We start from the raw sequence: 13,203 nt of genomic DNA, 5'->3' as shown, positions 1-13,203 counted from the left end.
CAAGCCGTTTTCCAGGTCTGATGCTACCGATGCCATAGTTCCTTTTAAGGAGTTCTGCTGTGGTGCGATTCCTGATAAATTGTAATTCTGATAACGATTAGATAAGCGTATGAAAGGAGTGAATGAAAGAAAGCAAGATGAAGTTTTTGGAGTTGAAGACAGGGGAGAACCTGGGGATATTGACTTCCTTGGTTTTGAGTATGGTTTTCATCTAGATGATTTGATCGAAGGATTAATTTTCTGTGATGATCTGCAGCAAGATCGTCAACTCCAATCATTTTCAGACAACGGGCTTCTTGATATCGGTGAACACAACAATGAAGAGAATCATCCACATACTACAACATCAGTTGAGCTGCTCAGGAGTTTTCATAATGGGTTCAAACGACTAAATAGAGAGAAAATAATTGAGCCAACAAGTGAATCAATATGTGTGAAGGAGCCAACCACTAAGACTGTCAACTGAAGAAATCATGAGAGTTGCTGGAAAAAGGTTCATTCAGTCTTCTCCCCAGACAATTAATATTATGCCCATACTTAGCAATCCCTTCGATCTTTCTCTATCTGGACTTTCAAGTGGGGAAATAGAAGATATACAGCTTGCTGATATGCTTCTAGCTTCTGCAGAGAGTGAGCAATCAAGAATACGAGCGTGCCAGCAAACTGCTTAGCCAATGTGATCGTTTGTCTTCCAGCACTGGATATCACGTTCAAAGGGTAGTTTATTATTTTTCCGAAGCTCTTCGTGAGAAGAGTGATCGAGAATCAAAGGGCTCAGGGAAAAAGATTCTGTTTGACGCTCATGAGTTGTTGATGACTCCTACCTCTGCAGCTGTAGCTTACTTCAAAAACGTTCCCTTCGGTCAGGTTGAACAATTTGCTGGAATCCAAGCCATTGTAGAAAAGGTGGCTAGGGCAAAGAGGGTTCACATAATTGATCTTGGCATCAAATGCGGAGTGCAATGGACGATTTTGATGCAAGCCCTTGCATCTCGAAATGAATGCCCACTTGAGAGTCTCAAGATAACTGCAGTCGGGGCTGGTTCAAGACAGATGGAAGGCGCACGTAAATGGTTAATGAGTTTTGCTGAAACCATGAACTTACCATTCTCTTTTATGAAGGTTACAATGTCGGACGTGTTTGACCTCAGAGAAGATCAGTTTGAGATTGATGCAGAAGAAACAGTTGCTGTCTACTCTGAGTTTTTCATGTGGACTATGATTCCACAACCTAATCAACTGGATTCTGTGATGAAAGTGATCAGAAAATTCAATCCATGTATAATGGTGATCATTGAAGTTGAATCAAACCTGAGTCGTTTTATTGAGGCTCTTTTCTATTACAGTGCATATTTTGATTGCCTTGATATCTGCATGGAAAAGGAAGATCAAAACAGGTTGTTTACAGAATCCCTCATGAGTCAAGGAATCAAGAGTGCTGTGGTAGCTGAGGGAGAGGAACGGAAACTTCGACATGTAAAGATCGATGTTTGGAGGAGAAGGATCTTAGCAATTCTTCCTTGTCCCAAGCATATCTGATGGTCAAGAAGTTTGCTTGTGGAGATTCTTGTACACCTGATATGAATGGAAAATCTCTAATTATTGGGTGGAAGGGAACACCACTTCATTCGCTCTCAGTTTGGAACTTCCTTTGATAGATGCTCAGCATCTCACATTTGGCAAAAGTTATTTCTTATTGTTCAGGTTGGGAACTGTTCTTGAGGAGTCTGCACCCTGAAGACACCACGCTCTCCGTCCGAGTCTTATGTTTCAAAACTAGTGTTATCGATGTGATTTAGACTTGGTAAATTGCAGAAGTTTCATGCAAAATGATGGTTATCATTGTTGTTTAGATTGTGAGGGCTAGTTTGCATCTTTTCAACTGTTCGCTTACTACTCCTCCAAAAAGGTTAATGAAGCGGAGTGATGATTCTACCATGTCTTTGTTTTCACACCTTTTCTATCCATTCTGTGTTATGATCATCGACCACTTTTAAACCCACTATGTCCTCTCTTTGTTGGGGAAAATACCATGGTGTCTTTTACAAATAATAAATATGTAATATTCAACATAATAATCCAACGATATATATCTCTCTGTTTTCTTTTTTTCACTTCGGGAGGGACACTTTTTGCTAATTTAATTATTCCATTTCTAGTTATATAAAACAGAAAAACATAATAGGAAATGATAAATAGATAGAAAAAGTGAAAGTTTATTTTATTTTAGATAAATCTTATTTGTACCCCATCGTTTATTAAGTACACCCTAACAACACAGATCTATAAACACTCCCTCTTGACCCTACCATCTCCTTCCTCATTCTATCATTCTATCATTCCATTCCCTCTCCCCCTTCCTTTTTCATTTAACCTCACCGTCTTCTTCACCACCCCTATCAACTTCTTCTCTCATTACAGCCCCCTCTCACTTTCCGTCTTTGATTAATATGTTCAGTTTAGGTTTGATGAACAAGATGAATCCCCAATTCCTCTATATGGTTTGACGAAGAAGATGAACTTATTTTATTTTTTAATTTTCTTTAATTCCAATCCTTGGTGAGATCTAACAGTTGAGATTATGGATTACAATTTATAAAATTTTAAAAAAACATAAATTGAAGTGTACTTATAACTGTTATATTTTTTAATAAGATTTATTTAAAATGAAGTGTACATAATATAATAAATTATGGAGTGTAAATAATGTTGATCTTATTTTATCTCTAACTTATTCAGCCAGATGGGTTATGAGGGGATGAGAGGGGCTGGAATGATTCCAATCAATTTCACTCATCATAGCCGTTGATAGCATTTGATTGTTAATGTAATTAAGTGTAATAAATGATGATGCAATGACTGTGATGGGTGGAATTGACTGGAATCATTCCAGCCACATCCATCCCGGTTATGAGTTGGGCCTTGTAGTTGCGATCCACGCCCACAAGTCACAAGACTGGCCGAGAACGTAATAGACATGGACGTATCCGCTCTTGTTCTCCAACGCAGTGTAAGGTACGAATCATATTCTGCTTCTTTTTCGTCCGTTTCACTAATCTATTGCCCTAGTAGTTTCCTAGGAAATTTTTTTATGTTAAAGTTGGCTTCTCAATGAATTGTTTCGATGTCTCCTGCTTTTCTTGGTTATCTTATTCTTTGCTTGTTTGTTCTTATTCTTTGCTTGTTTGTTCTTATTCACGATTGTATCTCCGAATGAAATTCTTTTAGAATAAGATTATTGTGTTAAAATGTAGGCCGCATGGGGCTGTCTGGCTGTCAAAGTCAATATCATTGTTACTCTGCTTGATTATTTTTATTTTAGGTTTTGGAGACTATCGAATTCAGTTTTAGTTTTATGGGAAGTTATTTTTTGTCGCGAGAAGGATTATGTAACAAGATAGCCGAAAGTTCTCTTGTATATCTAGGACTTGAAATTGTTATACTTATGGAAAAGCAGCAATATATGTGGACAAATTACTAACCATAATAGGAAAATAAAGGAGATTTCTGGCTAGTTTTGATATGCATTCTATGGAAGGAACAAATGTAGGGAAAGAAGATCAAGGCTCTAAGGTTGAAGCCCCGGGAGAATCTGGATTTATTGATTTTCTTAGTTCAGATCGTTGGTTTCATCAAGACGATTCACTGGAGAACGGATACATTTCCTTTAGTAATCCTCAACAAAAACATCAAGTTCAATCATTGTCAGGCTATGGACATCTTGATAATCGAAGGTTCAATGGCCCTTCTCGTCCGATGGAAGGATGCCCGGAGGAGATTGCAAAGCTTGGTGAGATCCAAACTGGTGTTCAAGATGTGGAACCCAAGAAGTACCCACTTTCTCTAGCATCAATGGAGCTTCTTAAAAGTCACGGCAGCGGGTTGAATGGAGAGAGAATACATGAGCCAAGACTAGAACCATTATCCATGAAGGAGCCAACTACTAGACTGTCAACTGAAGATATCATGCGGATTGCTGGACAAAGATTTATTCAGTCTTCTTCCCAGGAAGTTGATGTCATGCCCATGCTTGGCTATCCTTTCGATCTTTCTTTCTCTGGACTTTCCAGTGAGGAAATAGAAGATATAGAGCTTGTTGATATCCTTCTTGCTTCTGCAGAGAAAGTCAGCAAAAGAGAATTTGAACGTGCTGGCAGATTGCTCAGGCAATGTGATTGGGTTTCTTCCAAAACTGGAAATCCTGTTCAAAGAGTAGTTTACCATTTTTCTGAAGCTCTTCATGTGAAGATTGATCGAGGGTCAATGGGCTCAGGGAATAAGGTTTCAACGAAGGACATTTTTGAAGTGGTTATGCGTCCTAGCTCTGTCGCCGTAGCTTACCGCCAACAAGTTCCATTCTGTCAGGTTGAACAATTTGCTGGAATCCAAGCAATTGTAGAAAACGTGGCCGAGGCAAAGAAAGTCCACATAATTGATCTCGGCCTTAAGTATGGAGTGCAATGGACTGCTTTGATGCAAGCACTTGCAACTCGACACGAATGCCCCCTTGAGCTTCTCAAGATAACTGCTGTGGGAACGTCTTCAAAGGAAATTGAGGACTCAGGTAAATGGTTAGTGGGTTTTGCCCAAAACATTAACTTGCCTTTCTCTTTCATGGTTGCTTCAATATCAGATGTGCTTGACCTCAAAAAAGATCAGTTTAAGCTTGATGATGAGGAAGCAACTGCTGTCTACTGTGAATTTTTCTTGTGGACCATGATTGGACAGCCAGGTCTCCTGGATTCTTTAATGGGAGTCATCAGAAAGATCAAGCCTTGTATAATGGTGGTCATTGAAGTTGAGTCAAATATCAATTCACCAGATTTTGTGAGCCGTTTTATAGAGGATCTTTTCTATGCTGGTGCTTATTTTGATTGTTTTGAGGCTTGCATGGAAAGGGATGCTATAAACAGATTTATTCTAGAGTCCATCTTTGGTCAAGCAATGAAAAATATTATTGTGTCTGAGGGAGAGGAACGGAGAGTCCGACATGTAAAGATTGATGTTTGGAGGGCTTTTTTCTCCCGTTTTGGGATGGAGGAGACATATCTTAGCATGTCTTCCTTGTTCCAAGCAGATCAGATGGTCAAGAATTTTGGTCGTGAGAAATCTTGTACACTTGATATGAATGGAAAATCCCTAATTATTGGGTGGAAGGGAACACAACTTCATTCGCTTTCAATTTGGAAGTTCCTTTGACAGACAAGTTGAAATACGGATTTGCATACAGTACCGAGTTTAGGCTCTATGCTGATTTTTTCATCTATATCGTTTCCAATAAGTTTTTGTTAATAAATCTGAACGCGGGATAATAAGCTGTACAGTTGCTTTTGATAGGTTGATCAAAAGCAATTGTGCACTAAACACCGTTCCTTTTCTAGTCTTTTGTTGCATGATTGCATCACTACTGTTATTCATGTGCTTTTATTAAATTGCAGAATGGTGAGTTTCGCCCAAAATGATTATATATTGACTATCATTTTTATGTTGATCCAAAGAACCTGTATAAGCAACCTTTTGTCTTTTCAAAACTTTCGCCTTCGTATTTCTGTGAAAATAGTATGATGGAAATGTGTAATGGTAGCATATGACTCTAAGAATGCAAGTGCTATAATGACTCTGTTTCTTGAGTTTTTTTAGTAAATTTTGAAAACATTGTATTTCAATTGCATTATCTTTTCTCTCCATCTACGGTCTCAATTTATAATCATTGACATATTTTGTTTGGGCAAAGACTGTGTTACTCCAGACCAAACTATGTTTCAACTATGTGTAGAAAATCCAATAATCAAGATGAGTTGGAGCTGATTTTGGCTGTTGTTGAGGTTGCAAGTTGTCACGACTCCATCGCTTCAGGATTTCAGCTCTTAGACTGTAAAATATGGTCCTTGACTTCTGTTGATATTTTTCAAATGTGTTTTGACAATTCAATTACTCAGCAGGATTCTTCTAGTACTTTCACCTACCCCATTTCAGTTTCCAATGCCCTTGAGTTGTTTTCACTTTATTGAAAGTTTTAAGTATTTGAATTATATATGTTTAAGTGTATTAGCATATGCAACCTATATATTGCTTGCAAAGTCATTGACCCCTTTTTCTGATAACATATTTACTTAACTAAGCTGCCTCATTTCTAGAATCAAGTCATTGAATTTATCCTGAGAAATAAAATTGAAAGAGAGAAAGGGATAGGTGTGGGTGGAGAAGCTATGTAACTGACCTGTATGCTACTTTTGATTGTGCCCTTTCACTATCCATTGATTTTCTGAGTCTTGATTCCGGTATTGTACTTGATTGTTCTGCTAAATTGTTTACCGTGATTTTGATTGATTATAGGTTATAGGATTTTCAGGTCATAAGGAGAGTAAAAAATTCAATTACTGAGCACAAGTGTGGAGAATCCATTAATTAGCTCTACTATTACTACAATCATAGCCAGACAATACCCTTTAATATGGCTCGTATCCTAAGTTCGTATGAATCAGTTTAACCTGTTCTATTTCAACATTGCACTCATTTGAAATCGCAATTTGGAAGATTGAATCCATATCCTTTCTTACCACTTCAAGCCATGTCTTACTCTTCGCTTACTAATCTCTCCTATACAAATTCTCTTGATTATCCTCACCGCCACACCACTATAGCTACATTGAACATGCCCATATCATAGCTGTTAATGTTTTTATTAATATATCCTTGCCTCAGACTGGAGAATCAAAGACAATTATTCATAAGAAGGTTTGGGGGAACTGTAATCAGTGGAACCTATCACATTTTCACTGAATTCACAATGGTTTCAGAGGGTTTAGTTATATATTACCCCGTTAATAATATGACGTTTTGTTGTGCAGTTGTTTGGTGCACCAAATGTTAGTTTAATAATTTCGTGTGAGGCTATAAAACAGGAAATATATTACAAAATGGAGAAAAAATTTGTTTTCCTTAGTCGGCCAGGTGAGTTATGTGTTGGGCCTTCTCATTCTTATCCATTCCCACGAAGCTGGACAAGCTGGAAACTGGCAAAGATTGTCGAGTTGGTCTCTTCTGACTTCTGAGGTCTGTCCTATTCAATAGCTGAAGACCAAGGAAACAAGGAATGTAAAGATATAATTGCAATACCCACCCAAAACCTGCCTGCTGTTGGTCTCCTAGGGAATAGAATATTGTAAGGTATGAATCATATTTTGCTCTTTCTTCTTGACATTTACTTCACTAATTACGTTCTCTTGTAGTTTTCATAGGAAGTGGACTTCTCAATGCCGTGTTTCTGTCTCTGAAACTTATCTCTGTTATTTGTTCTTATTTAAGAATATATCCAAACATTTTATTAGAACAACATTATTGTGGGACAATGCAGGCTGCATAGTGAAGTCTAGCTGTCAATATCATTGTTAATCTGCTTGATTATTTTATACGTTTTAGAAGCTATCAAATTAAATTTTAATTACAGGAATTTTTTTGTCTTGAAGTGTTCTGGAACAAGATAGTCGAAAGCTCTCTTATATTTAAGACTTGAATTTTTGAACTTATAGAAAGTAGTTATATATGCTGTCAAAATACTAAGGAAAAGAGAAGAATAAAAGAGATTACAGGGTAATTTTGATTATGGCTTTTATGTACCCTTTTAAGGAGTTAAGGTGTGGTAGAGCTGCGGATAATTCGTGTAATTCTGATATAAATTTGACGACAGTGGAAGGAAGAAATGGATGGAAGCAAGATCAAGCTTCTAAGATTGAAGACTGGGGAGAGTCTGGCAGTATTAATTTTCTTCGTTCTGAATGTGGGTTTTATCAAGATGATTTGTTGGACTATGAACTTCTTGATAATCCAAGTACCAAGGATCTTTCTTGCCCAATGGAAGCACGCCTGGTGGAGATTGCAAAGCTTGGTGAGATCCAAACGGAAGTTCAACATGTTTTGGAACCCAAGAAGCAAGAGATGTATCCATTCTCTCTGGCATCAATTGAGCTGCTTGAAAGTCACGGTAGTGGGCTCAAACTATTGAATGGAGAGAGAATACTTGAGCCAAGAAATGAATCAATGTGCATGAAGGTGCCAACTACTAGACTGTCAACTGAAGAAATTGTGCGGATTGCTGGTAAAAGATTCATTCAGGCTTCTTCACAGAAAGTTGATGTCACGCCCTTGCTTAGCAATCCTTTTGATCTTTCTTTCTCTGGACTTTCCAGTGAGGAATTAGAAGATATAGAGCTTGTCGATTTACTACTAGCCTCTGCAGAGAAAGTGTGCAATAAAGAATTTGAACGTGCCACCAAATTGCTAAGCCAATGTGATTACTTTTCTTCCAAAACTGGAAATCCTATTCAAAGATTAGTTTGTCATTTTTCTGAAGCTCTTCATGTGAAGATTGATCGAGAATCAAAAGGTTTAGGGAATAAGCTTTCAACAAAGGACGTTTTTGATGCAGTTGAGCGTCCCAGCTCTATGGGTGTAGCTTTTCACCAAGAACTTCCCTTCTGTCAGGTTGAACAATTTGTTGGAATCCAAGCAATTGTGGAAAACGTGGCCGAGGCAAAGAAAGTACACATAATTAATTTTGGCATCAGATACGGAATACAATGGACAATGTTGATGCAAACTCTTGCAACTCAACACGAATGCCCTCTTGAGCTTCTCAAGATAACTGCCGTGGGAACTGATTCAAAAGAAATGAAAGACACAGGTAAATGGTTAATGAGTTTGGCCCAAACCATAAACTTATCATTGTCTTTTATGGCTGTTTGACTTCAGACATGCTTGAGGACAAAGATTGCTTTGAGCTTGATGATGAAGAAACAATTGTGGTTTACTCTGAATTTTTCTTGTGGACTATGATTGGACAGCCGAGTCACCTGGATTCTTTAATGGGAGTAATCAGAAAGATCAAGCCTTGTATAATGGTGGTGATTGAAGTTGAGTCAAATCTCAATTCACCAGATTTTGTGATCCATTTTATAGAAGATCTTTTCTACATCAGTGCGTATTTTGATTGCCTGGAGTCCTGTATGCAAAGGGATGATAAAAACAGAATGACTCTGGAGTCAATCTTTAGTCAAGGAGCGAAGAATGTTGTGGTGGCTGAGGGAGAAGAACGGAGAGTCCGACATGTGAAGATTGATGTTTGGAGGGCTTTCTTCTTCCGTTTTGGGATGGAGGAGCAAGATCTTGGCACATCCTCCTTGTTGCAAGCAGATCGGATGGTCAAGAATTTCGCTCATTGGAGATCTTGTACACTTGATATGAATGGAAAATGCCTAATTATTGGGTGGAAGGGAACGCCACTTCACTCCCTTTCAGTTTGGAGATTCCTTCGCTAGACAAGTTGAAATGTGGAGTTGCATACAGTACAAACTCTAGGCTCTAATTGAATTTCTTCATCGATTTGTTGCCAGCAAGTTGATGCTTATTAGTTAGGAACTGAAAATACATTATTTGAACAAGTGCTTTTCGTAGGCTGTTGTTGATATGCTTTTATTAAATTCCAGAATGGTGAGGTTCCACCCAAAATGATAATCATATGTTGCCGGAATTTTTTGCTAGATTGTATGAACCTGTATAAGCTACTTTTATCTTTTCAATTTTCTCCTTGGAATTTTCTGTGGAAAAACATTGATGGAACTGGTTGTAATGGTAGCAGATGAGTCTACATAGTCTTCGGTTTAAGGATGCAAGTGCCATATTGTTTCCGTTTCACGCGTTTTTCTTAAGTAGATTCTGAAAACATACTTTTTCAATTGCATTGTCTTTTTCCCTCCACTCTGTCACATTTTTTCATTGAGACATTAATATTCCAGTTCATGCTTTTTATTGTTTGGGCAAATATCGGTTTACTTCTAACCAAGATGGTTTCAACTATGCATAGAAAATCCATTCAATGTAAGTTGAAATAATTAAGTTTTCACTATCACTTGATTTTCTTTTTCTTAGTCGTTATTTTAAAAATCTTATACTTGACTTTTTTTGCCCAGATTTTAATTGATTACAGGGTAGAGGAATTTCAGGTCCTAAGGAGCGTAATAATTCATTTACACAGCACGAGGGGTTGAGGGTCTACAAATTTTCTCTACACTCATATTTCAAGGCAAGCCAATCCGCAGTACCATGGCTGTTGTCCTGAGGTTGTATAAATCAGTTTAATCTGTTTTATTTTGAAGTTTCACTTATTTGAACTCTGCATGAATGTGTACATCAGTTGATAAAAAACTATAAGAAAGCTATACTGCCGTTTTTTTCCCTGTCGGGAGGAACGGGAAAGACAGAAAGAAAAACCTTTGTAATGAGAACACTCACTTTGAATTATCAGGTGTTACATCAGTCTGGGTTTTGTAGAACCCAGTAAATGATTCAGTGAATGGACAAGCCTTGCATTGATCACTGAATTATTGACCTCTTTTGTGGGATGACAGACTTAAAAGAACTTCAAACTTCAAAGCCCTGTGGGTCACTAGGACAATTACCGGGTATAGGAATGCTAGATCTCCATGTGCTCTTCCTTAACAGAAGAAAAGCTTTAGGTGTTGTGTGCTAAGCCAAGTAAGCTATTACTCATTAGGCCGGCTCTTTCTTGTCCGTGCAGAGCAACAAAGAACCTACAAACTGTTGGCTTGAGTCCTTCTTGTCTCATTCCAAGGGCTCATTTACTATTTTTCTTCTCTCATTTACACAAAGCCTGTCTGCTAAGTGCTAACTTAAAAGGTCGTAGAACATTCCGCTCTAGTTTTTGTCCTCAAGGATATTTTTATTTAAGATGGGAAGTCGGTCAGAAACCGTGTGACTATCCTTAGACAGCTGAGAACATTTTCTGGTATATTCATGTCTTGGATTTCCCTAGTTATAGGAATAATCTAAGTTTGACATGTCCTTGACTTCCCTATTTATAGTAATATACTAAGTTTGAAGGTCTGCAGTGTTCCTGGGAAGTTTAGCTGTGGTGCGGTCGCTTGCAAGAAGAGTAATTCTGATAATTTTTCAACAAGCATAATGGAGTGAATGGATGACAACAAAATCATCATCAGCTATATAATCTAAGGAATATGTCATTCCTACCCATGCACTGGAGAATGCAAAGCTTGGTGAAATCCCAACTGGAATACCGATAAGGCGATAATACACTGCGCAATCATAACTTTCTCAAGACTACTGTATAAGCCGGATGCTGGTACAGTACTTTTTTCATGCTGATGTCCCAAGTTTATGTGGATCTGAATAACTTATCTTTGTTTCAGATTTTTTTTTAATCCCTATTCCACCTAGATTTAATTTGTTCATATGCCAGTTGATGAACCATCGGAAAATATTGCTTCTGTTCTTATGCAGTGGGGAATAAAAAAGGACAGAAGTATTGAAAACACTTGATTGGAATCATCAGGTGAGGACATGACTCAGACATGAACTTTGTAAGAGGGGTACAAAAGAGGATTTAGGACAGCTTCAGCTTCTCCTCAATGGTCACTTCCTCGATCTTGTTGCCATGGCTTAACAGATTGAAGTCATGCATATCAGAGCATTTACCAGGCAATATTGTAGAACCAACCCCTTGATTCAGTGAATGAATAGGCCTTAGTACCTTCCGTGCAACGATCACTGAATTAATGACTTCGTCTGTTGGATGATAGATTGAAAGAACTTCAAAGCCAAGAAGTTCACTAGGATCGATAACTGGGTATAGGAATGCTCGAGCACCGTGTGCACTTCGCAGCAGAATAGAAGCTCCAGGAGCCATGTGCTCAGACAAGTGAGTAATTACTTGAGCCTTCCCTTTCTTGTCCATTCCAACTAGAGCAGCCAAGAAGACAACTTCATATTGTCTCAACTCACTTGATACATTCATAATATCGTCTGTGTGGAAAAACATTCTCTTCGACAAGTCAGGATCCGATGAAACTAATTTGACGGCCTTAGAATTCGCTGATGAATCAATATCATAGTTATGAAAGCAAGTAGTTTTGAGGTGATCTCTGGCCAGGACGATCGAGGTGAGAGGGAGAGGGCCAGAACCCACGAAGGCAATCCGGTTAGGAACCCGAGTGCAACTTTTGCTAAGCAGTGAAAATTCAAGTTGGGTGAGTTTGAGGTAATTGGAATAGTAAGGGAAGAGACTGATGTTCTTGATGGGGTTCTGGTGATCAGCTAATATGAGTGCAGAAAAATGACTCTCTAGGTGTCCCTCAGCTTCCCCACAAAGGTTTATTAGTTTCCACCTTACTTCAGTCACTCTCTCACTCAACTTTGTAATGTCAATGTGACATTGGGCGATGCATGTTTCCACAAGTTGGGTGAAAAGGCTGTTGACATGAATTGAGGGTTTGAGATTGTCTAAGCTAGAAATTTTGTGATAGATTTCACAGACTTTTTCCACAAGCAACTCCTCTTGGCAACCCATGAGGATAGTAGAGATATGAGGGTTTGAATAAGTAAAGAGCAGAGTACTCTCTCATACTTATAAGTAAGATGAGAGTTAGAGCAGAGGTGACAGAATGACTCAATGAAGCAGTGGTCTTAGTCAGGAGGCACTAGAGCCATGACCACTCAGACAACCGGTTCTGCATTTGGTGCATTCATGTCTGGTGGGTTTCTTCTTCCATCCATTAGGCCATTTTGCTCTTGCTCTGAGTAGAATGCCTAGGAAGAGCAAACCAATATGCTCATTTTCCGTAATTTAGCCGCAAAGTGATGCATAGTCTGCCAATGCTTTTGCACGCCAGCAATGGGATGATGAGACACAGCACCATAGATAAGAAAAGGAGGCACTCCCGGACTGCCTTGTGAAAAGCTTATGAGCATATTATGTCGACATTTGATGTCGTCACCGAAGTTCATTTTAAAAAAACCAATTTTAGTGCGGTATTTTTTTATATTATTACGCTTGACGAGGTCCAAAATCGGACCGGTTCCTTGATTATTCGGTACTCTGGCTGCTCGATTCTATCGACGTATCAAGGGTCGAGCTAGAAATCAAGAAAATGATGTTTTGTCCTGAGTAGGAGAAAATGTGAGTTTTGGCATTCTTGAGGTGTACCTAGGCTCTAGGGGTACGCTTCTACACTCAAGTATGCTTGATAGAAACTAAAGTTATGGATGTTACTCGGTGCTAGGAGCTCTCTTTAGCTAACAGTGAAATTGTGTCCCTGATTTCCCTAGGTGGAGTTCCCTTTTACATGATTCATGAATAATTGATTTATCATGATTTGGGGTGAGATTTGT

General features: G+C 38.4%; 3 protein-coding genes across 3 annotated transcripts; 2 read left to right on the top strand and 1 right to left on the bottom strand.

Annotated features, from left to right (window-relative positions):
* Positions 1-473: 473 nt before the first annotated feature.
* Positions 474-1,539, top strand: LOC120012684 (DELLA protein RGL1-like). The gene is made up of 2 exons (XM_038864119.1): positions 474-630; positions 740-1,539. The coding sequence occupies exons 1-2, from the start codon at positions 474-476 to the stop codon at positions 1,537-1,539; spliced, it is 957 nt and encodes a 318-aa protein (XP_038720047.1).
* Positions 1,540-2,894: 1,355 nt separating this feature from the next.
* Positions 2,895-5,737, top strand: LOC120012029 (DELLA protein RGL1-like). Its single transcript, XM_038863262.1, has 2 exons — positions 2,895-3,015; positions 3,551-5,737. The coding sequence occupies exon 2, from the start codon at positions 3,757-3,759 to the stop codon at positions 5,197-5,199; it is 1,443 nt and encodes a 480-aa protein (XP_038719190.1). The 5' UTR covers positions 2,895-3,015; positions 3,551-3,756; the 3' UTR covers positions 5,200-5,737.
* A 5,604-nt stretch (positions 5,738-11,341) lies between these two features.
* LOC120013803 (nicotianamine synthase-like) lies at positions 11,342-12,778 on the bottom strand. The gene has a single exon (XM_038865737.1). The coding sequence runs from the start codon at positions 12,380-12,382 to the stop codon at positions 11,420-11,422; it is 963 nt and encodes a 320-aa protein (XP_038721665.1). The 5' UTR covers positions 12,383-12,778; the 3' UTR covers positions 11,342-11,419.
* Positions 12,779-13,203: the final 425 nt, after the last annotated feature.

Source organism: Tripterygium wilfordii, chromosome 13, assembly GCF_013401445.1.
Source record: "Tripterygium wilfordii isolate XIE 37 chromosome 13, ASM1340144v1, whole genome shotgun sequence".
Taxonomy (NCBI): domain Eukaryota; kingdom Viridiplantae; phylum Streptophyta; class Magnoliopsida; order Celastrales; family Celastraceae; genus Tripterygium; species Tripterygium wilfordii.
This window is presented reverse-complemented; position numbering and strand designations above follow the sequence as displayed.